The 27,356-nt window shown below is 38.8% G+C and overlaps 1 protein-coding gene across 50 annotated transcripts in view; it reads left to right on the top strand.

The window, feature by feature from the left end:
• SEC31A (SEC31 homolog A, COPII coat complex component) overlaps positions 1–26,791 on the top strand; it is a 72,551-nt gene extending 45,760 nt beyond the window's left edge. For 15 of the 50 annotated variants that reach the window (XM_009447646.5, XM_054682905.2, XM_054682896.2 and 12 more), the window contains 7 exons: positions 974–1,097; positions 2,998–3,339; positions 16,405–16,463; positions 17,828–18,091; positions 20,781–20,900; positions 24,360–24,431; positions 26,200–26,791. In XM_009447646.5, the coding sequence (XP_009445921.1) occupies positions 974–1,097; positions 2,998–3,339; positions 16,405–16,463; positions 17,828–18,091; positions 20,781–20,900; positions 24,360–24,431; positions 26,200–26,379 (1,161 nt within the window). In that variant the 3' untranslated portion in view covers positions 26,380–26,791. Of the gene's footprint in view, positions 1–973; positions 1,098–2,997; positions 3,340–14,484; positions 14,524–16,404; positions 16,464–17,827; positions 18,092–20,780; positions 20,901–24,359; positions 24,432–26,199 lie in introns of all 50 variants that reach the window. The other 35 variants (XM_009447644.4, XM_054682898.2, XM_054682894.2 and 32 more) reach the window with 3 other exon arrangements.
• Positions 26,792–27,356: the final 565 nt, after the last annotated feature.

Here is a 27,356-nt window from a genome sequence, read left to right on the forward strand (position 1 = left end):
TGTTGTTGTTGTTTTGTTTTTTTTGGGAATTCCAGCTACCTTGAAAGCAGTTGCCTGACTAATGTATGTTATCTTGCCAATCTTACCTTTGGCTTTGCATCTGGCTATTAATACCTTTTGGGTTTTTTTTCTTCTTTTAACGTTTTCATTTTTTATTTTCTGTGATTGGTATTTCTTTGTTCAATTCAGGTTAGAATTGCCCCTACTGTCACTACCTGGAGTAACAAAACTCCTACTGCCCTTCCCAGCCATCCACCTGCAGCCTCTCCCTCTGACACACAGGTATATCCTTCATTATTCCTCTTTGAGCAGAATTCTGCTCACCTAAATATACAGTTATATGTTCTCTACTTACCTTCCTCAAGCTCTTTCACCCCCACTCCCCATCCATCTGCCTGCTCATTGCATTTTAATGCTTTTAGGATGCAAGAAGCAGTTTTTAGCACAATTAATTTATTTCCTTATCCTTCCCCTCCTTCTTTTGCAGTTCTAAATTGACTTGAACTACAAAAACACCAACCAAGGTTTTGACAATGGTTTAAATCTGATTTTACTGAAGACTTTTTTTCTTTTTTCTTTCTTTTTCCTTTTTTAGCATTGCAGAAATTGAAGAGAAACAAAAGATCCCTTTATGGCATTTATACTTATATTTACAGAGTGGAGTAGTGGATGGAAATTAGTAGAGATGGAAAATCCTGGTGACATTTCATAAATATTTGTAAAGGCTGTTAGCATCTTTTGCCATTCATTGCAATTATTACTTTGGATCTGTCTGATCTTTAATCATTCAAAATGTGCTGCTCAGAAAATGTGCTGTTATGAGGAAGATAGAATATGCAAAATGCAATGTTTCTTATGCAATAAAGTTTTTTTAAAAATAAACATAGAATTCCATTTCAGAGATTATAATTCCATCTGGTGAAGTTCCTGGTTCTACTTGTATCCGCCTTCTTACCATGTTCTTGTTTCTTAGGGAGAAAATCCTCCACCTCCGGGTTTCATAATGCATGGAAATGTTAATCCAAATGCTGCTGGTCAGCTTCCCACATCTCCAGGTCATATGCACACCCAGGTACCACCTTATCCACAGCCACAGCGTAAGTAGTGTGACCCCAAAGTCCTTTCAGAGCAGTATTTATGATCTAATTTAGTAACTTTACTTTGAAGCCCCAAAGTCATTGTCAAATCAATAAGTAAGAACCATTGTGCATAGGATTCCTGAGTCCCTGCTACAAAGAGACATGTTTTTTTAGGAGGTGGCCTGAATCACTATGCTAGGAAGTAGCTCCTTTGTCACACTGTTCAGAGTAGTTGATTCCTGTTCCTCAGCCATTACTAAGACTTGTTAAAGATAATCAAGTGTCCCATGATTTTGGTATAAAGAAACAGAATTTTAGGAATTATTTTTTACATATTCTTTTTCTTCAGGCAAGATGACACAAATTATTTTTGGAAAAATGGTTTCAAGGGGCATTTGTTGTTACTGTTTTTCCATTTTATTTATTTATTTAATAGACTTTGTATTTTAGAGCAGTCTTAGGTTCACAACAAAATTGAGCAGAAAGTACAGAGTGCCCCCACTATTGACATCCTACGCCACAGTGGTGTATTTGTTTACAATCGATGAACCTACATTAATGTCTCATTATCACCCAAAGTCCACAGTTTACACTCTCAGTGTTGTACATTCTGTGGATTTTAACAAATGTGTAATGACATATATCTATTAGTGGCATTTTTAAAAGAAAATAATTATACCTGGAAAGTGAAATATTGCCACTCTTTGAAAATTTAAGTGCAAAAAAATAAAATAAAAATATCAAAGGGGAAAATTTAATGAATGTGTTCTGTGCTAAAATGAATGTTATTGTTCAACATAAATATGAATTTGATACAACCTTTCACTCAAATGTTTAATGTGAAAGCTGTCTTCAGAGTAGATAGGAAACAGATCCACTTTTACTAGATTCACTCTATCGAGGTTCATACCTACTCTTGGTCACAAAGAATGTGAATGTGATGGTATTTATATTTAGATCTCCCTAAGCCACGCATGGTGGTTCATGCCTGCAATCCCAGCACTTTGGGAGGCTGAAGTTAGGAGGATTGCTTGAGGTGAAGAGTTTGACCCCAGCCTGGGGAACAAAGGAAGACGCCATCTCTACAAAAGAAAAATGTAAAAATTAGGTGGGTGTGGTGGCACCTATAGCCTGTAGTCCCAGCTACTCAGGAGGCTAAGGCAGGAGAATTGCTTGAGCACAGGAGTTTGAGAATACAGTGAGCTACGATCACACCATTGCACTCCAGTTTGGGTGACACAGCAAGACCCTGTCTCAAAGAAAAAAAAAAAAACCCACAACTCCCTAATCTGGGTTTAGGTCTTTGCATTAAAACATGAGTTGGCTGCCTTGCCTGATTGTTTACTAACCATCTTCATACTGTATGTAAAATTTTATTAGGGATCATAGAGTTAGCCGTTAATCTGGAACTGTGCTCAAACTCAGAATTTCAGTAGCTGGTAATTTAACTGGATGTTGGAGAAGATATTTGATACATAATAGTGTTCACCCTACAGTTCTTATTGGGAGGGAAGTCTGGAGCTGCCACCAAACTCCATGTAACTTTTTCTGTGAAGTGGGGTGCTTTGAATGTGTAATTCCTCCCTGGTTCCATCTGGTGGTCACTGTTGTCTCTTCACAGGATCAGGAAAAGTCTCAGAAAAGGGTCAGTCTTGCAGTTCTTGGGTCCGATGATTCAAATATTTTCATAACCAGCGGCAGTTTGGGGATGGCATTTTTCAAATACTGAAGCTATTGAATTCAAGTGTATTTGGGGCATTTGAGCCTCAAAAATATAACGGTGTAAATTTTTAATTTGGGATTGTAACTTATTTTGATTAAAATCATTTCTATAGACTGAGATAACTTTTTAGTTTTCTGCTACTATCTGAATAAACTTGTAACTAATTGAAATTTCTGTTTCTTCTCCTTGGTGTAGCTTATCAACCAGCCCAGCCGTATCCCTTCGGAACAGGGGGGTCAGCAATGTATCGACCTCAGCAGCCTGTTGCTCCTCCTACTTCAAACGCTTACCCTAACACCCCTTACATATCTTCTGCTTCTTCCTATACTGGGCAGTCTCAGCTGTACGCAGCACAGCACCAGGCCTCTTCACCTACCTCCAGCCCTGCTACTTCTTTCCCTCCTCCCCCTTCCTCTGGAGCATCCTTCCAGCATGGCGGACCAGGAGCTCCACCATCATCTTCAGCTTATGCACTGCCTCCTGGAACAACAGGTACACTGCCTGCTGCCAGTGAGCTGCCTGCGTCCCAAAGAACAGGTCTGCGCTTGAAAGGGATTTGGTTTGGCCCCCTCCTTTATTTGTTTATGAACAGATGGGTGGATGGAGGGGTATTATTTCTAACTGTTTGTAAACCGGGTAATGTGAGGTTTTGACTGAGGTTTGGGTTTGTTTTTTGTGTTTTTTGTTTGTTTGGTTTTTTTTTTGTGATGGAGTCTCTCTCTGTCACCCAGGCTGTAGTACAGTGGTGCACTCTCGGCTTACTGCAACCTCTGCCTTCCGGGTTCAAGCGATTCTCCTGCCTCAGCCTCCCGAGTAGCTGGGATAACAGACATGCACCACCACACCTGGCTAATTTTTGTATTTTTAATAGAGACAGAGTTTCATCATGTTGGCCAGGCTGGTCTCGAACTCCTGACCTCAAGTGATCCACCCGCTTCGGCCTCCCAAAGTGCTGGGATTACAGGTGTGAGCCACTGAGCCTGGCCTTGATTGAGTTTTTGTTGTTGTTGTTTTTGGGGTTTTTTTGTTTTTTTTAAGACCCAGTCTCATTCTGTTGCCTAGGCTGGAGTGCAGTGGCGTGATCTCGGCTCACTGCAACCTCCACCTCCTGGGTTCAAGTGATTCTCCTGCCTCAGCCTCCTGAGTAGCTGGGACTACAGGCACGAGCCGCCAAGCCCAGCTAATTTTTGTATTTTTAGTGTATATATATATATATATATATATATATATATAATTTTTTTTTCTTTTTTGAGATGGAGTCTCATTCTGTCACCCAGACTGGAGTGCAATGGCATGATCTCAGCTCACTGCAACCTCCGTCTCCCGGGTTCAAGCGATTCTCCTGTCTCAGCCTCCCAAGTAGTTGGGATTACAGGTGTGCACCACCAAGCCCAGCTAATTTTTGTATTTTTGGTAGAGACGGCTTTCACCATGTTGGCCAGGCTGGTTTCAAACTCCTGACCTCAAGCGACCCTCCTGCCTCAGCCTCCCAAAGTGCTGGGATTACAGGCGTGAGCCACTGCATCTGGCCATAAACAAATTTTAAAAATAGAAAAAGTATATTTTTGTACAGCTATACAATATTTATGTTTTAAGCTAAGTGTTATTACAAAAGAGTCAAAATTAAAATATTTAAAAGTTTATAAAGTAAAAAAGTTACAGCAAGCTAAGGTTAATAAAATAATTTTAAATAAATTTAGTGTAGCCTAAATGTAGTGTTTATAAAATCAACAGTAGTGTATAGTAATGTCCTAGGCCTTTACCTTCACTCACAACTCACCCAGAGCATCTTCCAGTCCTCTAAGGTTCATTTGTGGTGAGTGCCCTATACAGGTATACTATGTTTTAAATCTTTTGTACCATATTTTTACTGTACCTTTTCTATGTTTAGAACACAAATACCATGGTGTTACAGTTGCCTACAGTATTGTGTTCAGTACAGTAACATGATGTACAGGTTTGTACCCTAGGAGTAATAGGCTATATTATACAGCCTAGGTGTGTGGTGGGCTATACCATCTAGGTTTGTGTAAGTGCACTCTGTGATGTTCACACGACGATGAAATCATTTAATGATGTATTTCTCAGAACGCATACCCATTATTAAGTGACACATGACTGTATAATATTAAAGTCCAGAGTACCAAAACTTACACACATACACACTGTATGCATCATCCTTAACTACACAAATAAGATTCCAGTAATACACTACAGATACATCAATAGTTTGATATTTTAGAGAGGAATGCTAATTCATTTGTAGAGTTCCAAAAATTACCTTTTAAAACTTGGGTGACTGAAGATAGTATCCTTTCTCAGTAGTTGGGTAAGAATCAGAATTCTTGAGTGAAAGAGGTGGCGTGGGTTGGAGTAAATCCCCACTTAAAAAGTGGTGCAGGGAAGTAGGGAAGGGAATTAACATTTATTGAGCTGATATTGGACATGTTCTAGGACTTGTTATATGTTTTCTTATTTAAGTCTTACAACCTTGAAAAGTAGTAATAATTATTTCTTTAAAAATTACAGATGAAAAAACTGAGTTTCTTAGGAGTTATGTTTCAGGATTGCACAGTGATAGTCTCCAAGTTGAGATATAAACCAGGTCCCTATCTTCAAAGCCCATGTTCATTCTTCTATACCAGGTAGTTTAGTCCTGGTGTAAATGATAGAAAACTATCATCATTGCAATTTCAGAAATCATCCAGCAACACTGTTTGAGGCATTTGTTACTTTATAATCTAAATTAAATGTTTGCATAGATATTCTTTTTCTCCTTAAGCAGAAGTGCCTGTGGCCTTGAGATTAGTCTTTGTTTATATACAAAGTAACAGAATGTTTTAACCTGGCTGAGAAACAGAGTGACTAATAGGAAGAGGAAGCCAGACAACACTTTTCAGTGTTCAGCATGCAGTATGCTTGTCTGCTTTGTTACCTCTTGCACGTTAGTAGTGTGCTATATTTTAATCTACTGACAACTGTATCTTATAGTAGTCTGCTGTATTTTAATCTACTGACAACTTTATCTTATTTTCTTTTTGGATTTCCTAAAAGTTTTGCTTAGGTTATTTAAATAATTATAAATGAGGCTGGGCACGGTAGCTCACACTTGTAATCCTGCCACTTTGGGAGGCCGAGGCAGGTGGATCACCTGAGGTCAGGAGTTGAGACCAGCCTGACCGATGTGGCGAAACCCTGTCTCTACTAAAAATACAAAAATTAGGCTGGGCGCGGTGGCTCATGCCTGTAATCCCAGCACTTTGGGAGGCCAAGGCGGGCGGATCACCTGAGGTCAGGAGTTCAAGACCAGCCTGGCCAACATGGCGAAACCCCGTCTCTACGAAAAACACAAAAATTAGCCGGGCGTGGTGGTGCATGCCTGTAATCCCAGCTACTCGGGAAGCTGAGGCAGGAGAACCGCTTGAACCCAGGAGGCGGAGATTGAAGTGAGCCGAGATCGCACCACTGCACTCCAGCCTGGGCAACAAGAGCGTAACTCCATCTCAAAAAAGAAAAAAAAATACAAAAATTAGCCGGACGTGGTGGCGGGCGCCTACAATCCCAGCTACTCAGGAGGCTGAGGCAGGAGAATCGCTTGAACTCCGGAGCAGAGGTTGTAGTGAGCTGAGATCGTGCCACTGCACCCCAGCCTGGGCGAAAGAGCAAAACTCCATCTCAAAAAATAATAATTATAAACAAAAATTTTGTCGTTCCGATATGTCTTAGATAACAATTTTGTTTAGGATTTAGAAAGTCCAGCTGTTCAATAGTTAATTTCTGACAGATAGGAGAGACTTTCAAGCCTTCTATTAGTGAACAACAAAATTATGTGCTCAGGGCTCAGAGAAACTAATGTTGCAATCTGTAAAACATTCATTTGGTAAATTCTCAATGGATACCTGTTTGGTCTACAATCAGAATTATCCCAGACAGAGATAATGGAGGCAGAAAAGACCATACATTTCTAGTGAAGAGCAAATAGCTCTGTTACAAATTGAACATATAATTTGTATTTAGGCCAAATTTTGGAGAGCCTTAAGTGCCAGGGCAAGGAGTTTTACTTCATATAATACAATAAGAAAGAAGTTTCTCATGAAGGATTTTGAACTGCTGAGTGGTGCAGTCAAAGTGGTACTCGAGGGAGATTAATCTGGATGTGGCCTTGCAAGATAAATTGTTTGCAGCACAGCAGAATCAGAGGTAAGAAAACAGGCTGTTTCCTAGTTCTAGGTAGGAGATGGTAACAGCCTGAGTTGGGATAGTGCATTGCCGTTTCTGTGATGGCAGCACAGGATAGCAGGGAGTTTTCCCTGTTTTACTATCTAGGATAACTGCCTGTCACTTTTGTTTCTGTTTCTAGGAGGGAGAGCACTTTCAAATATGAAGACTAATTTAATTTATGTATATAATCTTGTACTTGACAAAGAAGAGTCTTGAAGGGGAATAATACTGTATATTCTCATGAAACAGTGTTCTGAAATTTAAAAAAATTTTCATGAACATTCCTTAGGCAAGTTGTAGCACCTGGTTTTAACTATTCAAGTAAAGGAAAGCATGATATCCTTCCTTACTTTTCTTTGGATAATTCTATCTTGTATCATTAGAAAATGACTTCAAGGATTCATGTCTTTCTAAATTTTCATTTTTAATTTTGTGATACTCATTTTAAACCTGTGACATGCTAGGCTTATAGGGAAAGGAAAGATGTATGGTTGACAAAGATGCTCTATTCTCTATTTCAAATTAATGTTCTAGCCACAATTCTCTATGCTTTTGGCACTAACATTTTCCCTGAGTCCACTGAAAAGTATCTTAGCCAGTGCATAGATTCTACCATTATGCTCCTATAAGAGTACCTAAGAAGGTTTCCAGTGAGAAGTGGGATTGGGTAAGGATGCTGTGCAACTCCACCCATGCATGTGAGACCAGCAGTTCCCTCTTCCTTCCCCCAAAGATTCTCTGGAAGATAAATCTCTACGCTAAGGTGGATAGGACTCCATAGTATTCAGTGACATGCTATATTTATTTTTTAAATGAATGTTTCTTGGGGCGGGCACAGCAGAGTGCGTGAGCCCTGGAGTTCGAGACCAGCCTAGGCAACATGGCAAGAGCCCATCTCTATAAAAAATACAAAAAATTAGCCAGGTGTGGAAGCACATGCCTATATTCCCAGCTACTTGGGAGGCTGAGATGGGAGAATTGCTTGAACCCGGGAGACAGAGGTTGTGAGCTGTGATCGCACCTAGGCGGCAGTGAGACCCTGTCTCAAAACAACAAAAAAAACTTCCTTGCTTTTTATTAATTTTTCACTGTAGGAAGTTTTTAAAAGACTCAAAGTCATATAAAAAATAAAAATTACCTATAATTCTACTGCCCAAATATAACTACTATTAATTTAGGTTTATTTATTCCCTTCATACAGACATACACATACATACATACATACATAAAAACTTGCATTAAAGTTTTTATTGTGGTGAAATATATATATATATATATATATATATATGATAAAATTTATTTTAACCATGTTTGAAGGTACAGCTCTGTGGCATTAAGTACATTTATATTGTTTTGCAACCAGCAGAACTTTTAAAAAAATTTTGGGGTACATAGTGGGTGTATATGTTTTTGAGGTACATGAGATATTTTGATACAGGTATACAATGCATAATGATCACATCAGGGTAAATGGTATTAGAGTATCCATCACCTCAAGCGTTTGTCATTCTTTGTGTTGTAAACAGTCCATATACTAAAAGTAACTAAAGGAGTACTTTTAGTTACTTTTAAATGTACAATAATTATTGTTGACTGTAGTCACCCTGTTGTGATGTCAACTAGATCTTATTCAGTTCTATCTAACTATATTTTTGTACCCATTAGCCATCCCTGCAGAATTTTTTCATCATCTCATACTGAAACACTGTACCCATTAAATAATAGCTTCTGTTCCCCACAGCTTCTGGTAACTACTGTTCTACTTTCTGTCTCTATGTGTTTGACTATTCTAGGTACCTTATATAAGTAGAATCATGCAACATTTGTCCTTTTGTGTTTGGCTTTTTTGACTGGCATAATGTCTTCCAGGTTCATCTATGTTGTAGCATGTATCAGAATTTTTTTTAAGGCTGAGTAATACTCCATTGTATGTATATACCACATTTGTTATTTGTTATTCATCTGCCGATAGACACTTTGTCTATTGTGAATAATGCTGCTGTGAACAGGGATGTGCAAATATCTGTTTGAGTCCTCGCTGTTAATTCTTTTTTTTTTTTTTTTTTTGAGATGGAGTCTCACTCTGTTGCCCAGGCTGCAGTGCAGTGGCGTGATCTCGGCTCACTGCAACCTCCGCCTCCTGGGTTCAAGCAATTCTCCTGCCTCACCCTCCCAAGTAGCTGGGACTACAGGCATGTGCCACCACGCTCAGCTAATTTTTGTATTTTTAGTAGAGATGGGGTTTCGCCATATTGGCCAGGCTGGTCTCAAACTCCTGACCTTGTGATCCACCCACCTTGGCCTCCCAAAGTGCTGGGATTACAGGCATGAGCCACCACGCCCGGCCAATTTTTTAGTGTATATACCTAGAGGTGGAATTGCTGGATCAAACAGTAATTCCACATTTAGTTTTTTGAGGAACCACCACACTGTTTTTCACAGCAGCTGCACCATTTTACGTTCCCACCAGGAATGCACGAGTGTTTCAATTTCTCCACATCCATGCCAATACTTGTGTTTTCTGTTTTTCAATAGCCATCCTAATGGGTTTGAAGTAGTAATTCATTGTGTGCATGCATTTTTAAAGAATTAGGATCATAACACAAACACACACATACACATAATTTTACATCTTTTTCCTTTTTTTTTTGTTCCACTCCGTCACTCAGGCTGGAGTGCAGTGGCTCAATCTCGACTCACTGCAACCTCTGTCTCCTAGGTTCAAGCAATTCTCATGCCTCAGCATCCCAAGTAGCTGGAACTACATGTGTGTGCCACCACGTCCAGCTAATTTTTGCGTTTTAGTAGAGACGGGGTTTCACCATGTTGGTCAGGCTAGTCTCGAACTCCTGACCTCAGGTGATCCATCCACCTCAGCCTCCCAAATACTGAGAATACAGGCGTAAGCCACCACGCCTGACCTTACTTTTTTCTTAATATTGCACCATGAACCATTTTTCCATGCCCTTAAAGTCATGTCATGTTTTAAAAAGAGTAAAAGATTCATCCCCACTTTATAGTTTTTTGAAAGAGTTAAGGATAGGGAAGGATTATTTCCTCTTCAGTTTTCTGAAACATTTCTGTTCAAGGTTAAAATGTACTGTGTTGATTTTTTTTTTAAGCGTTGACCAAGAGTATCATTTTTCACATCCGTGATGAATCTCCATAGTACTGTCTTCTGTAGATATTCATGTTCTTCATGTAGCTTGTTTTATGTCCTGTCGCTATTAAAGGATGTCTCTATAAAGTAGAGATCAGTTGAACTGTTTGTAAAAAGTCATGTTTAGGCCAGGAGTTGTGGCTCATACCTGTAATTCCAGCACTTTGGGAGGTCAAAGTGGGTGCATCGCTTGAAGTTAGGAGTTCGAGACCAGCCTGGCCAACATGATGAAACCCCCATCTCTACTAAATATACAAAACTTAGCCAGGCATGGTGGCGAGCACCTGTAATTCCAGCTACTCAGGAGGCTAAGGCAGGAGAATTGCTTGAACCCAGGAGGCAGAGGTTGCAGTGAGCCGAGATTGTGCCATTGCACTCCAGCCTGGGTGACAGAGCGAGACTCCCTCTCAAAAATAAATAAATAAATAAAATCCTTGAGTAGGAGAAGTTTTTTTTAAAAAAGTCACTAAATCTAAATCTATAAAAGCAAAAAGGATTGAAAGGGGTTAGAATTATAATTGAGACAAAACTGTACATTAAATTAATAAAAGGACTGTTGGGGTTCTGCTAAAACACATGGCTTAATATATTGCATGGTTTGAGGTTAGGAGGAGTTAGGCATATGTTTTGGGAGAGGGGTACTTAATTATAAAATATTGCCTTCTATTCAGCAGACCTTCCCCACCCTCCTTTAACTTATTCAGGCTAGCCAACTGACCTTCCTCCTGAGAGGCTTGTTGGTTCTGATTCTATTCAGTTTTACCCCTAATTTAGAATTTGATTTTATTATGATTTGGTGTCATTTTACCAAGGGGACATAAGAAAATAGTTCCATAGACTTTTTTGTGCTGCTAATAGTTGGTGAAGTCTGGATACCCTCCCAGGCTTTAACACCCACAGCTTAAAAGCAGTCCTCATCTTCTGCACTTTCTTCTCATGAGGAAGGGGAAGAGGACATGTTGTTTTGACCTGACTAAAGGGTCAAGCCCACTGTATTTCCAATACTTTCAGGTTTGTATTATATTACCTCTCTCAGCCAGAAGCTGAAGCCTGGTGCTAGAGAGTGCATTAGTAGTTGGGAATCAGGTCAGTCCTCTATTGGAATGCACACACAGTGACTCACCGGGCATTTATAAACTATAGTGTTATGAAGTCATATCTCACATGGAGAGCTAGGTTGTAAAGTCATCATGTAAGATAAAAATAGAAAATCACTTACAGTCAATTATCCTTGATCCTTTTTACAGGTAAACCCCAGATGAAACAGTTGGCTTGCATTTATATCTTGTATGAAAAACATCTGTCAGTAAACATTAGAATTGCACTCTACACAATGAGATTTCAAACTGTGGGATTACCTCTCCCGCCTCACAGTTTCCCTGGGACATGTGCTTCTTGAGTAGAGTCCAAACTAAATTGAACTCATTGTATTTTTTCTATTCTTTTACTGCCTATTTAATTGCAGAATGAAATAATTTTAATTTCTCCTTTCCTCCCTCCCTCATCAATTAATGATAGCTGAATCCACATGAGTTATATGTCTGACATACTGACATTCCATACCCTTGATTTGAGGCTAGGCCTGTCCTGACCCTAAGTATTTGACAATTGGGATTGCTATGTTGTCAGCCTGTTTTTCTCTTGTCCACTGCTATAAACTTTGGTTTCCTATAAGAAGTAGTGATTTCTGGGAGACTTGTGCTCAGTCTGCAAATCTGTATATTCTTTTTTTTTTTTTTTTTTATAATTTAACTTTTGGGTTACATGCAGTTTTGTTACATGGGTATACATGTGCCATGGTGGTTTGCTGCACCCATCAACCCGTCACCTACATTAGGTATTTATCCTAATGTTATCCCTCCCCTAGCCCCCCACAGGCCCCAGTGTGTGATGTTCCCCTCCCTGTGTCCATGTGTTCTCATTCTTCAATTCCCATTTATGAGTGAGAACATGTGGTGTTTGGTTTTCTGATCTTGTGATAGTTTGCTGAGAATGACGGTTTCCAGCTTCATCCATGTCCCTGCAAAGTACATGAACTCATCCTTTTTTATGGCTGCATAGTATTCCATGGTGTATATGTGCCACATTTTCTTAATCCAGTCTATCATTGATGGACATTTGGGTTGGTTCCAAGTCTTTGCTATTGTGAATAGTGCCAAAGTAAACACACGTGTGCATGTGTCTTTATCGTGGAATGATTTATAATCTTTTGGATATATACCCAGTAATGGGATGGCTGGGTCAAATGGTATTCCTAGTTCTAGATCCTTGAGGAATCGCCACACTGTCTTCCACAATGGTTGAACTAATTTACACTCCCACCAACAGTGTAAAAGCGTTCCTATTTTTCCACACCCTCTCCAGCATCTGTTGTTTCCTGACTTTTTAATGATCGCCATTGTAACTGGCATGAGATAGTATCTCACTGTGGTTTTGATTTGCATTTCTCCAATGACCAGTGATGATGAGCATTTTTTCATATGTCTGCTGGCTATATAAATGTCTTCTTTTGAGAAGTGTCTGTTCATATCCTTTGCCCATTTTTTGATGGGGTTGTTTGCTTTTTTCTTGTAAATATGTTTAAGTTCTTTGTAGATTCTGGATATTAGTCCTTTGTCAGATGGATAGATTGCAAAAATGTTCTCCCATTCTGTAGGTTGCCTTTTCACTCTGATGATAGTTTCTTTTGCTGTGCGGAAGCTCTTTAATTAGATCCCATTTGTCAATTTTGGCTTTTGTTGCCACTGCTTTTGCTGTTTTAGACATGAAGTCTTTGCCTATGTCTATGTCCTGAGTGGTATTGCCCAGGTTTACTTCTAGGATTTTTATGGTCCTAGGTCTTACATTTAAGTCTTTGATCCATCTTGAGTTGATTTTTATATAGGGTGTAAGGAAGGGGTCCAGTTTCAGTTTTCTGCATATGGCTAGCCAGTTTTCCCCAACACCATTTATTAAATAGGGAATCTTTTCCCCATTGCTTGTGTGTGTCAGGTTTGTCAAATATCAGATGCTGGTAGATGTGTGGTGGTATTTCTGAGGCCTTCCGTTCTGTTCCATTGGTCTGTATATCTGTTTTGGTACCAGTACCTTGCTGTTTTGGTTACTGTAGCCTTGTAGTAATGTTTGAAATCAAGTAGCATGATGCCTCCAGCTTTGTTCTTCTTGCCCAGGATTGTCTTGGCTATGTGGGCTCTTTTTTGGTTCCATATGAAGTTTGAAGTAGTTTTTTCCAATTATATAAGAAAGTCAGTGGTAGCTTGATGGGGATAGCATTGAATCTATAAATTACTTTGGGCAGTAAGGCCATTTTCACGATACTGATTCTTCCTATCCATGAGCATGGAATGTTTTTCCATTTGTGTCCTCTCTTAATTTCTTGAGCAGTGGTTTGTAGTTTCTCCTTGAAGAGGTTCTTCACATCCCTTGTAAGTTGTATTCCTAGGTATTTTATTCTCTTAGTAGCAATTGTGAATGGGAGTTCACTCATAAATCTGTATATTCTTACAGAAAAGACCATATGAGGTGGTTACATTATTTGCTGGGCCTATTCTCATTTATATGCGCAGCATGACCCCAGAAATTACAGTTTCTGCAGGGTACAGACCACTGGGGCCTCCTAAATCCAGCAGTGAAAAATGATACCACTGTGCTAAGATAGGCACGTTTATCCTTATCAAATGCAGGTTGAAGTCTGTAGGACATGTAGAAATCACCCCATTTCTCCAGTTCCCTGCTACTTCAAGAGGGTGTTGGACCAGCAGCATTCGTATCATCTGGGAGATGGCTGCAAAGACAGTATCTAAGGTTCTATCACTATACCTAATGAATAAGAATCTGCGGTTTAACAAGATCCATAGCTGATTTGGATTCACAGCTTTGAACAATACCAAAATAGACACATTAGGTGAATATGCTAGGAAGTGCTGTCCCCTCAGTGATATTTCTGAGCTTCATTAGTTAAATAGTAGAAAAACAATCCATGCAAACAATTAGGGAAACATTGTTATTTTAAATATGAAGGGATAAAATTTTCTCTTAAAAAAGAACAGTAAGAAAAAAGTGATGTTTAAGAGTTAATTGGATCTAACAACTTGAATAAATTCCCTCTGTCAAAAAACTAGTTACTTTCTTAATTAGAAGACATTTCACATGACTTGGTTAAAAAGTGAGTTTTGTTCTCTTATTAAATTAATTTACACTTTCTGGGGATTAATGAAGGGAGAAGAAACAATTATAAAATGAGTAAAGTTTAGAATGTCTTCAGTAAACACTGTTAAGTAATTTTTACATTTTGTCTACAGAAAACCAGTCTATCCAAGACCAGGCACCTATGTTGGAAGGTGAATTGGTTGTAAAATATACCTTTGGAAATCTTTGAATAATTGAATACAATTAATGAATGGACATTAACAATAATGCATGTGAACTTCAAAGATGATGATATCCCAAATCTGATCAGGATCATTTTTTAATTTGGCTTCTTAATTGAATCAAATTTTACAACTGATTGAATTTACATGATTACACAAGTAGCTTGGTTATAAAGGCTGTCTGTTTTATATAGACATAAAGAAAACAACTATGCCAAGACTGTCTTGAGCTACGGGTAAGACTAGAAAGTGATTGCAGAGATTTGAATGATTAATCTATGTAGAACCAGAAGTTTAAGAATTTGTTAATCAGAAAGCAGCATATGAGTTAATATTTTGTGGTTAACTCTTGACTGTTTTGAGCCATATCTGATTTTCTGTCTCCTAGTAAACTTTTAAGAAATGAATTCTGTTTTTATTTTTTTATTTTTATTTTTTACTTTTTTGAGACAGAGTCTCGTTCTGTCACCCAGGCTGAAGTACAGTGACACAATCTTGGTTCACTGCAACCTCCACCTCCCAGGTTCAAGCAATTCTCCTGCCTCAGCTCCTGGGTAGCTGAGACTACAGGCATGCACCACCACAAGCAGCTAATTTTTGTATTTTTAGTAGAGATGGGGTTTCCCCATGTTGGCCAGGCTGGTCTCGAACTCCTGACCTCAAGTGATCCACCCGCCTCAGCCCAAAGTGCTGGAATTACAGGCATGAGCCACTGCGCCTCGCCTGAATTCTGTTTTAAAATCAAGACAAGTAAGCGCTGGTGGTTAGTTGAAGATCTGTATTTTTTAAAGTTTCTGTGACTTTGGTTTGACAGTTTTCTTGTGACTTAATATGTATATCAGTTAAACAAGTACAAGTTAAAATATTGAAAGAACGTTTATTGGAAAGGGAATAATTTTTTTGTCTGTACATATATACATACACAAAAGTTTCTTTAGCAAGTATCTGCTTCCTTATAGAGAATATCAAAACTCACACTTAGTGAAATGTGAAAGAATTAATTGTGATTTAGAAATTATTCTTATTTCCAACATGTTGTATTCCTTTGTTCTTTAAAGATACTGGCATTAAAATACTTAATAAGTTCTGCTACTGTTGTTCATTTTTCACTTTGAAATAACAGGGCTTTTTGATTTGTTAGTGTGCATGTGTTTTTTTTTAGAGGAAATTTACTACAGTTGGTAATATTTTAATTTTATATTTGCTATCAGCCTGCAAATTTTGTTTTACGGCATTAAAAATCTTAGCACAGATATTTGAATACCCTTTTTTACTTTGCTTATAATTCCCGAGGCAAAGATGATAAAAATTACTAGTGTTACATAGTTGGAGTCTGCTTTTTTCTTAAGAATATTTCTACCATGTTTAGAATAGATGATTTGCTCATGTTGAATTGCCCTCTTGGCAAATAGGAGATTGCTAATTTTATTCTCTTTTTTTTTATATGTTGAATATATCAGAAGCCTGGTGTGTTTTTTTTTTTTTGGTTTGTTTTTGTTTTTTTAGCAGACTTTGTATTTTCATTATTAGAAGAGAATAGTAAACTGATCTTTGAAAGTCATACACCAGTATAAATAAAAACTTCACCACCCTTAATTTAGCACACTCTTTTACTTTAAATGGAAACAGTGTCAAGATATCTTACCTACCAAGTGAAGGCCTTGTTCCTATTAAGAGATGTGAGTGTGAGAATCCAGGGCTACATAGTGATCCCCACACTTGGCTGGTAAAACCTTTGTGACAGTTATTTCAGGGTTAAGGCAGAATTTTGAAGTATTAGGTGATCGATTCAGTTTTATTTTTTTTCCTTTCAGGATTCTAAAGGAAAACATTCTCTGTTATCTGTTATAGGTCCTCAGAATGGTTGGAATGACCCTCCAGCTTTGAACAGAGTACCCAAAAAGAAGAAGGTACTAGAAAAAGATGTCCATCCAATGGCCTACAGATGTTATGTTAACCACGTAGCCACTTGGAACACACTATACTTCACTGATCCTTTTAAAGGCGAAGCTTACTGAGTGATGTATTTAAAGTGTATTTCAACATGCACCTTCTAATCCATGGAAGGAAGGAAAGGAAGTAGAAAACAGTATCATCAAAACCTTGTTCTGATGATGGTGATATAAATTAAAGCCCCTTTAGAAGGCAAGATATAAATTCCCAACAGGCCTGTTTCAAAAAGTAGGAAATTTCAGGCTTCAGGGTTGCTTTCCTTTTTTTTTTTTTTTTTTTTTTTTTGAGTTACTTTGGTCTTTGGGCTCTACTAGTAATCATGAATTTGGCAATTAAATTTTGGACTTTTTCTATCACGTATAGTATGAATGAAATAGCCTTGTGGCTGAGCACTATACAGATCTCAGTAACTGTTAAGAGCTGTTAGAGCACAAATTAAGATGCTGCTTTTTGCCCAAGCCATTTTTACTTTTAAAAAAATTCCTAGTGACCTCTTTCCCCAACTATACTAATGAGAGGCCATAATATAAAATTAGGAGGCATTAAATGAGGAAAGAAACCCAATATTTAGGTTAGTATTAATCAGAAACTGAATTTAGTACTTTTAGTGTGATAGAATTGCCAAATAATGTCTACTTAGATATTACATTCTGATCATATTAAACACATGTGCACATGCACATGCATACTTGGCACCTCTGATTCCAGTATTGCTACATACAGTTCTCCAGACCTGATACCCTCTTTCAAAAATGCTATGGTGCTTGTAATCCCAGCACTTTGGGAGACTGAGGCGGGCGGATCACAAGGTCAGGAGTTCTAGACCAGCCTGGCCAGTATGGTCAAACCCCATCTCTACTAAAAATACAAAAATTAGCTGGGCGTGGTGGCACGCGCCTGTAATCCCAGCTACTTGGGAGGCTGAGGCACGAGAATTGCTTGAACCTGGGAGGCGGAGGTTGCAGTGAGCTGAGATTGCGCTATTGCACTTCAGCCTGGGCGACAGAGCGGGACTCTATCTCAAAAAAAAAAAAAGCCATGGTTTTAGCTCCGCTTTATTGGGGATAAGTATGGGAGGGTAAAGGGAGACAAAGAAGTCCAGGTTTGAGCTCCCTATCCCTCTTAGCCAAATCAGCTCTGTTTTTATGTTTTACTTTGTTTACTTTATTCCGCATAAAATTTCATTTGAAAAAAGTATTCTACTACTATTAAAAAATTTGTTTAGCCGTGGTATAACCTAACTCCCTTATTTTAAGCTGAAGAAATGTTGCTATCGTTTTTATTCTTACTCCTGGTGTCTTTTATTTCCATCTTTTAACAGATGCCTGAAAACTTCATGCCTCCTGTTCCCATCACATCACCAATCATGAACCCGTTGGGTGACCCCCAGTCACAAATGCTGCAGCAACAGCCTTCAGCTCCAGTACCACTGTCAAGCCAGTCTTCATTCCCACAGCCACATCTTCCAGGTGGCCAGCCCTTCCATGGCGTACAGCAACCTCTTGGTCAAACAGGCATGCCACCATCTTTTTCAAAGCCCAATATTGAAGGTGCCCCAGGGGCTCCTATTGGAAATACCTTCCAGGTAACAGTAAATTTGTAGAAGTGAAATGGGAAGATGGCTGTGTTTCAGTATATTTTCTTTAATGTGCTAACTTTTATGATTGCATGATTCTTATTAAACATCTAGACAACCTAAACAAAAAATAGTAACTTTTTTTTAAGATCGATCATGTATGTATATTATTTTTCAATTACATGGCCACATACAAACTTCTCTAGAAGAAGGTTATACATTTGAGAGCGTTTGTTTACTATAACTTGGCTTAGTCAGTAGCTACAATTTAAAATCAGATAAATCATCTCTGCATGAGGTTGCTAAGCAAAAGCTGTTTCCAAAGATTTTTCTCCTTAAAATAGAAAAGAAAAATATAGTGAGTTATATATTTTTATGTGTATGTATAAAAGCTAATAATACAGCCTTATCATCAGATAGAGATAAACATTTTTTACTTGCTTTTCACACACAAACAGCCAGTTGGCAAAGTCCTGCATATTGAAAAATCTAACACATTTCTACATAACACACTTAGACATACAGTTAAGTATTTTGATCTATTCATGAGAAATAAAGAGCTTAGATCAAAGTTCAATATAAGAAGATGAAACAAGCTCCTGCCCAAGTAAAAAAACTAGTTCTACTGTCTGTTTCTGTCTTTGATTCATTGAAGTCAAATTTGTAAAGATTGCATCTCTTGTCACAAGATTATACTTTACTGTTAAGAGATAATATGCCTGAAGCCGGGTGCAGTGGCTCACGCCTCTTATCCCAGTGCTTTGGGAAGCTGAGGCGGGCGGATCACCTGAGGTCAGGAGTTGGAGACCAGCCTGGCCAGCATGGTGAAACCCTGTCTCTACTAAAAATACAAAAATTAGCTGGGCGTGGTGGTGGCGCCTGTAGTCCCAGCTACTCGGGAGGCTGAGGCAGGAGAATTGCTTGAACTCAGCAGGCAGAGGTTGCAGTGAGCTGAGATTGCGCCACTGCACTCCAGCCTGGACGACAGAGCGAGACTCCGTCTCAACAACAACAACAAAAAGAGATAATATGCCTAAGGAATTTTTAAACATTAAGAGTTGCATTATAAAAACATTTTGACAAAGATGAGAAGAAATGGTTCTTTCTGAAAAAATAAAAATTAATTATAGAGTTGTATTTAAAAAAAAAAAAAAAGATTATAAGCCTGTGTTATTTTGGGAAGCTACTCAGCCACTTATCTTTGTTTAGACTTGAGTTCTCATGCTGTACTCACCTAGACCTGAACCTTAGTTACCATCAAAAGAGAAAGATACATAGTGTTCAGCCAGGCTGTATACCCAGCTGCCTGCCTACTTGGATGTCTTGGAGGCACTTCAACCTCAGCATGTCCAAAACCTAATTCATACTCTTCCTCCCAAACTTTCCCAAGGAAAGTCATCTTTCCTTGTTTCCTGTTATCAGTGAGTGGCACCATAATCTTTTCTGTGGAATCCAGGCAAAAACCTGGGGATCATCTTTATGCATTTTTCCCTTTAACATCTCTTTTAAATCACCCCAAGTCTCGTCGATATTACTCCAAAATATTTTTTGAATCCTTTCTTCTCCACATTTCTACTGTAGTCCAAGCTACCTTCATCTCTAATCTTCATCAGTGCAGGAACCTCCTAATTGGTTTGCCGATATCTACTTTGATCCATCTCTAATTTGGCCTTTTTTCCTCTTTGCCTAAAACATTACAGCTTCCCATTGTTCTCAGGATAAGGACCAAAATAGTCAACATTGTCTGGGAGGCCTCAGTTCATACTCCTTGTTCTCTCTGCTCCAGCTATACTGGCCTTTTAGCTCCCTTTTACCATGATCCTTCCTTTGTACATGTTATTCCTTTCGTCTGGAATGCTCTTTTTTCCTCACTTAACTGTTCAACTCCATTTTGTCCTTCCAGTAAAATTTCCTGAAGAGAGCCTTCCCTTCCCTTCAGTCAAATCTCAGTTATAGCATCTTTTGTTTCCACTACGTGTTAACGTACTGCAGTTGCTATTTTACGTACATTGGTGATGTTTTTAAACTGTGCCTCTTCCATTAGCCTGTAAACTCCCTGAGAACTGAGATCATTTCTGTATTGGCTCACCAGTAGTACGTAGCCAGTTCCTGGTAAATAGTTGCCTAATATTTTTTGAATGAGTGAAAGAATGAACTAATAAAACTTAAACATTTCTTCTTTGTTCTTTCATCTGTATACTCAGCAGCATCGGGATGTCTTCTCTCTTAATCTTTGGCTTAATCTTGCAGTTTTGATCACAGCCCAGTTAACAACCTCTAAGAGTAAAACAAAGAATAGAAGAATGCCAGCATACACGTAAATGAGCCAATAGGCAGAGCAAGCAGCCATTCTAACCAGCCGAGTGTGTTTTCCAGTGCCTTGTTTTTATTCTCTGCTGGCACATACTTATTTCCCATCAGTTATAAACAATATTGACCACCATATGTTACCTAAATTAATCAACTACTTTGTATCCAGTCCTGCATATGAAAATCCAAACTGTAGGAAGAGTGCCTACACTTTGTACTAGATATCTGGTTTTTATTTTTACTTATCGTAAGTGATTTCACACATTAAATTTTAATTTGATTTTGAATAGGTCTATGTACAAGGTTGTTGGTTTCTGTTTATCACATAGATTCAAGATTGTGGTAGCTTCTGGTCATTTCTGATCAGTTTTTGGTGTGTTTCTTCCAGCATGTGCAGTCTTTGCCAACAAAAAAAATTACCAAGAAACCTATTCCAGATGAGCACCTCATTCTAAAGACCACATTTGAGGATCTTATTCAGCGCTGCCTTTCTTCAGCAACAGACCCTGTATGTATTTATTTTTTTTAATCATATTTTGCTTAATTAGAAGAATCCTTGGCCAGGTGTGGTGGCTTATGCGTGTAATCCCAGCACTTTGGGAGGCCGAGGTAGGTGGATCATTTGAAGCCAGGAGTTCAAGACCATCCTGGCCAACATAGCAATACCCCGTCTCTACTACAAATACAAAAAATTAGCTGCGTGTGGTAGAATACACCTGTAGTCCCAGCTACTCGAGAGGCTAAGGCAGGAGAATTGCTTGAATCCAGAAGGCAGAGGTTGCAATGAGCCGAGATTGCGCCATTGCATTCCAGCCTGGGTGACAGAGACTCCGTCTCAAAATAAATAAAATAAAATAAAATAAAAGAATTCTTTATGGAGTTCTTCTATAATTATTGTTTGAAGTCCTACAAGGTATATTTCTAAAAATTTGTACAAAAGTAATAAAGCTAGCACTTACATAGTTTGCATTACATATAGAAATATATTTAATTGCTTTTTATATATAAATGTACTTAATCTTCACAATAACCTATGGCAGATAGATTTGTCATTTTTATTTTACAGACAAGAAAAGTAAGGCAGAGAGCAGTTAAGTAACACTTAAGGTCAGAGCCAGCATTCAAACCCAGACTGTCTGGCTCCAGAATTCATGCTCTCAACCACCAAGCTATACTGCCTCTCATCAACAAAACTGTATTTGGCACATAAATGGAGCATAATGGTGCTATGCAAGAAACTCAGATTTGGGATTTCTTTCTGAGCTTATATTGAAATTGTTAAAAGTAGATAGATCATCTTCTAAAGCTTTGCAGAGATGTTAAAGATAGTTAAATGTTTTAGATATCGGAGGCATATTTACATTTAAAGCAACTGATTTTACTTAGTTTACTTAAGATACCCCTGTATTGCAACAAGAAACATTCCACAAAGCCAGTCTTAAGTGAAATTTCATTTTCTGCTAGCACACATTGAATATTTGTAATCATCGGCTACTTGTCTGCATGAAAAAACAACTTCTGGATCTTATTGTTCATCAGACATTGAGTATTAATATGTGCAGCCTTCTGCTGGTCAGTGGCTTTGTGGAAAGCCATTCTCTGTACTGAAAGTATCAGGAAAGCAGTTAACATAAACCTTAGTGCCTGACATTCTGGGAGTGATGGGAAGACCAAGGTGGAAACAACAGAGCAGACGAAGCTGATAACCAGATACATGCTAGCCCTTATGCACACTTCTAAATAGACAGGCCGTAGTCATTCAAAAATGGAAGCATCTGAATAAGAATGACAACACACCAATTCTTCAGGCGTGAGTCAGTATAGAGAGGTTGGGAAGACACGTAATACATGGCCCAACTCAATACATTTTTTGTTAATTTACCCTTCTCTCGGTCATCATACTGTATTCCTCTTGGATACCGAGGAGCTCTGGGTAGTAGAGAACCATAAAAGACAAAGTGTTCCTATAATTTCTGTAATTAGTTGGGGAAGAAGTTCTAATATCCTGCCTGTCCGGCTGCCCTTGCCCCCTTGGGGTAGGGCTCCTGTTTGTAGCTAGATAAGGTTAACTTTGTTTTTCTTTTTTTTTGAGACGGAGTTTCACTCTTGTTGCCCAGGCTGGAGTGCAATGGTGAATCTCGGCTCACTGCAACCTCCACCTCCCAGGTTCAAGAGATTCTCCTGCCTCAGCCTCCCTAGTAGCTGGAATTACAGGCATGTGCCACCACGCCCGGCTAATTTTGTATTTTTAGAAGAGACGGGGTTTCTCCATGTTGGTCAGGCTGGTCTCGAACTCCCAACATCAGGTGATCCGCCCACCTCGGCCTCTCAAAGTGCTGGGATTACAGGCATGAGCCACCGCACCTGGCCAGGTTAACTTTGAGCAAGGATTGTAAGGTTTCCTTTCCGCAAAAGTTCATTTTAATCAGTAGCTGGAATAGTTTTTATAGCATGGATGTATCTTATTTTCACTTTATGTCTAAACAGCACAAAGTAATTTTGCCACACAACTTGGTATGTAGCATCCTTGATGGCCTGTCTCTTCTCTCTCTTCTCCAAGCACACTGGCATTCCTTCCTTGAACACACCAAGAGCATTTCAGCGTCAGGACTTTATACTTGCTGTTCCTTCTGCCTGGAACTCTTCCTCCACATATCTGCATTGTTTGTTTCCTCCCAAGTTCAAGGCCTCTGCTCACATGTCCCATTAGCCATCAGGCCTTTCTTTATTACCCCCAACTCCCAACATGTTTGGCCCCCTTCCTCTATTAACTTTTCTTCATAGCAATTATCACCATCTGACATGCAATATATTGTTCATTTAGTATCTTTTCTCACCCAGTGGGATATGAGCTACATGACATACAAGACTTTGTCCCTGGTACAGCACATAGTAAGCAGTCAATAAATATTGAACTAACTTAAGGCTGTGGTATAATGTAGAACACTAAGTTAATCATGTAATTTTAAAACTGTTAGTTTTAGTTTTAGAATAGTTTCTTTGATTATACTTTACAGTACTATGGTAGAGAGAAAAAAAAGCTTTTTAATTTAATAATTTATTTTACTACTTCCCTCAGTAATCTTAAGCTGCCAAAAGATAGTTTTCTTTCTTTCTTGGTGCTTTAAAGGCTTAGAAAAAGGCAGGATTAAACAAATGTAACTAAGTGTTTAAGTAGTATTTTTGAAAGGTTAAAACAAGATTCCACAGTTCACCTATATGTTTGCCTTCTACCACCCATAATCGACAATAACTACTTAGACCTTCTTTTTTGTGATACACTGACCCATTGCTGCCTCCTGATGCTTGTGAATATAGTGCAAGCAAACATGCATATATACCTTATCAAGTGAGTTTGCAGTTCATATGAAATCCAATCAGTACTCTTTCATGCACTGGAAGTAAGTCTCATCCTCTCCTCATCCCAGTCCCCTCCACCCTCCACCCTCCACCCTTGATAGATGATTGATCTCTGTTCTAATAATCTGTTCAAGTTTCTTTTTTTTTTTTTTTTTTTGAGACGGAGTCTTGTACTGTCGCCTGGGCCTGGAGTGCAGTGGCGTGATCTCGGCTCACTGCAACCTCCACCTCCTGGGTTCAAGCAATTCTCCTGCCTCAGCCTTCCGAGTAGCTGGGATTACAGGCGCCTGCCACTACGCCCAGCAAATTTTTTGTATTTTTAGTAGAGACAGGGTTTCACCATGTTGGCCAGGCTGGTCTCAAACTCCTGACCTCATGATTTGCCTGCCTTGGTCTCCCAAAGTGCTGGGATTACAGGCGTGAGCCACCACGCCCGGCCATAATCTGTTCAAGTTTCTTAGTTGTAGTTGCCTCCATTTCTTTATAAAATGAAGCCATTCAACATTTTAAGTATAAGGTTTAGTGCAATATAAGGTTTAGAGATAGGGCAAGTTCTTAGGTTAAAAGTTAATGTTCAAATATAACATCTATTTTTTCTTTCCTGCAGCAAACCAAGAGGAAGCTAGATGATGCCAGCAAACGTTTGGAGTTTCTGTATGATAAACTTAGGGAACAGACAGTAAGTTTTGGAGGAAAAGGATTTATGATAATCATTTATTCCTAGTTGCTAGTAAAACAGTTGTCTTATCAGCACTCCCATTTAGTATGCATGGGGGCAAAATTGTCATGACATTTAGAGAATGGGCATGGCTGTGTTGAATCATAAATTCCACTCACTGGGGTTAAGGGGATATGGGTGTGTGTGTGTTGGGGGGGGTTGAGAGAGACATTTTAACCCTCTCATAACAAGAGTATAAATACAAACTGGCCTGTGTTGGCCATAAGGTAGCTGACCTTCTGCTGTTCCTTTTATATGGCCCAGTTACAAGAAATCAAAGAGTATGCAGATACTCTGTTTTCCAGGGACTAAATCTATAATGTTTATCATAGTCTAAGACTCTTGATCCTTTTCTTTTAGGATAGCCATTATACAAAAGCAAAGCCAAATGTAGCCACAAGATGAACAGGGTAATGTGCTGTAACTATGAAGATAGCCAGGAGTAAGAAGTCAGTTCACTACGTTTGTTCGCTTGTCCCCACCTCACCATTCTTTTCTAAAATTGTCTTGTTTTATTAATGAAAGCACTAGGAAAGGAGAGGAAAAAAAGAAGTGGGACTTTCTTTTTATTTTTTCCATTTCAGCATTCCTCTAACCCATTCCCCACACTCAGTTCCATCAGATGAAAATAACCATTTCTCTCATGAGAACCAAACTAAAGAAAGTTGATATAACAGTGGAAGTAGTGTGGTCCTTGGACTGATCCAAAATAAAGTCTTCTCGGTTGGCATAGTGGGATATGCCTGTAATCCCAGCTACTGAGGAGGCTGATGCGGGAGGATCACTGGAGCCCAGGAGTTTGAGACCAGCCTGGGCAACATAGCAAGACCGCATTTCCAAAAAAAAAAAAAAAAGATACAATTAGCGTATACATCTAGATGAGTATATATTAAAACATTTTTAAAAAATGAGATCAAAATAGGCCAGGCATGGTGGCTCACGCCTGTAATCCCAGCACTTTGGGAGGCTGAGGCGGGCAGATCACCTGAGGTCAGGAGTTTGAGACCAGCCTGGCCAACATGGCAAAACCCCGTCTCTACTAAAAATACAAAAATTAGCTGGGCATGGTGGCACACGGCTGTAGTCCTAGCTACTCAGGAGGCTGAGGCAGGAGAATCGCTTGAACCCGGGAGGCGGAAGTTGCAGTGAGTCGAGATCGCACCACTGTACTCCAGCCTGGGTGACAGAGTGAGACTCCATCTCAAAAAAAAAAAATCCAAATAAAGTCTTCTGTAAAGTATGGACACCTGTGCCAAGTAATGACATAGTAAAAAAACTACAGGTTTTATAGTTTTAAGAGATGACAGGATTATAAAAAGCAGGTAAGAATTAGTAAATTTGGGCCCTTCCTTTGAGATATTATGATTAAGAATCTTTAATCTCCTTTTTGTGCATAGGAGAATTTTTTAAAGTCTGAGGCTCTCTTAAGTGGAGAGAGAAATTAGCATTTCAGTTTGGAGAGGAAATCGGGCTGCTTTTCTGTAAGAAAATACGTGGCTTATACATGTATAATTCATAAATAACTTATTTATGTAAATCATTTTGTTGTGGTTGTACTTGATAACTGTTGCTTGGTTCAAGAAACTTTCTAGAAATGCTAAATGGTTTATATATTTTTATAATGTTTGTTTCAAATTCCACTTAAATATCTGGGTTTAATGTTTATGGAGGATCTCATGGGAAGTTATCCCTTAATTTAATTCTTTCTCTTGGTTCACTTTTGTTTCAGCTTTCACCAACAATCACCAGTGGTTTACACAACATTGCAAGGAGCATTGAAACTCGAAACTACTCAGAAGGATTGACCATGCATACCCACATAGTTAGCACCAGCAACTTCAGTGAGACCTCTGCTTTCATGCCAGTTCTCAAAGTTGTTCTCACCCAGGCCAATAAGCTGGGTGTCTAAAAGGACAGCTTCTCTTCCACTCAATATTGCCATTTTTCCAAAGAAACATGTTAAAAAAAAAATTATAAGACATGGACTAGTCCTCATTAGCATGTTTGCATAGCAACCAGTCAAGAGCATTTACACTATTTCTGCCGATATACTCACCTTAGAACTGCTCAGAACCCTGGTGCTTTATTTTTGTTTTAATCTTTTGTTGCCAGTGATGATTTTCCTATTCTGCAAATAGTGTATTTCCTGGATTACACATAGTATGGTTTCCTGAAGTATTCTGATAAATGTGTTTTTTAAAACCTCAATATACTTTTTAGAAAAGGAGCATCTGGTTATGCATAAAGCAGAGCTAAAACTAAATTTCTTTCATGTCCTCCCCACTTCCTCAGTGTCAATCAGATTAAAGTGTGTAATCCTATTTTATGTGTGTATAGTCTTTTTTGAAACAGCTGCTTAAAATTTAGTTTATTTTTTGTGTCTTAGGATTCCTGAGTAAATAACTACATCTACAAACTGCTACATGGGTTTTAGCAGATATTAATAAAAATGGGATCACTGGCTTTAACTATATAGGAAAAGACCGGACATTTTTGTTCTGTAGAATGCATTGAGCTTTTTTCTATTTGTAAATGTTTCAATATTCCGTTTGAGTTTTAAGACTAAATTGTGTCCATTTTATAGCTAGAAATTTTTTCACCTATTTTGTTTAAATTACCTATAGCTGTGCCAGGCATGGTGGCTCACGCTTGTAATCCCAGCACTTTGAGAGGCCGAAGCAGGCAGAGGCCGGGAGTTCGAGACCAGACTGGCCAACATGGAGAAACCCTGTCTCTACTAAAAGTACAGAATTAGCCGGGCGTGGTGGCGCATGCCTATAATCCCAGCTACTTGGGTGGCTGAGGCAGGAGAATCGCTTGAACCCGGGAGGCGGAGGTTGCGGTGAGCCGAGATCACGCCATTGCTGTCCAGTCTGGGCAACAAGA

This window comes from Pan troglodytes, chromosome 3 (assembly GCF_028858775.2).
Source record: "Pan troglodytes isolate AG18354 chromosome 3, NHGRI_mPanTro3-v2.0_pri, whole genome shotgun sequence".
Taxonomy (NCBI): domain Eukaryota; kingdom Metazoa; phylum Chordata; class Mammalia; order Primates; family Hominidae; genus Pan; species Pan troglodytes.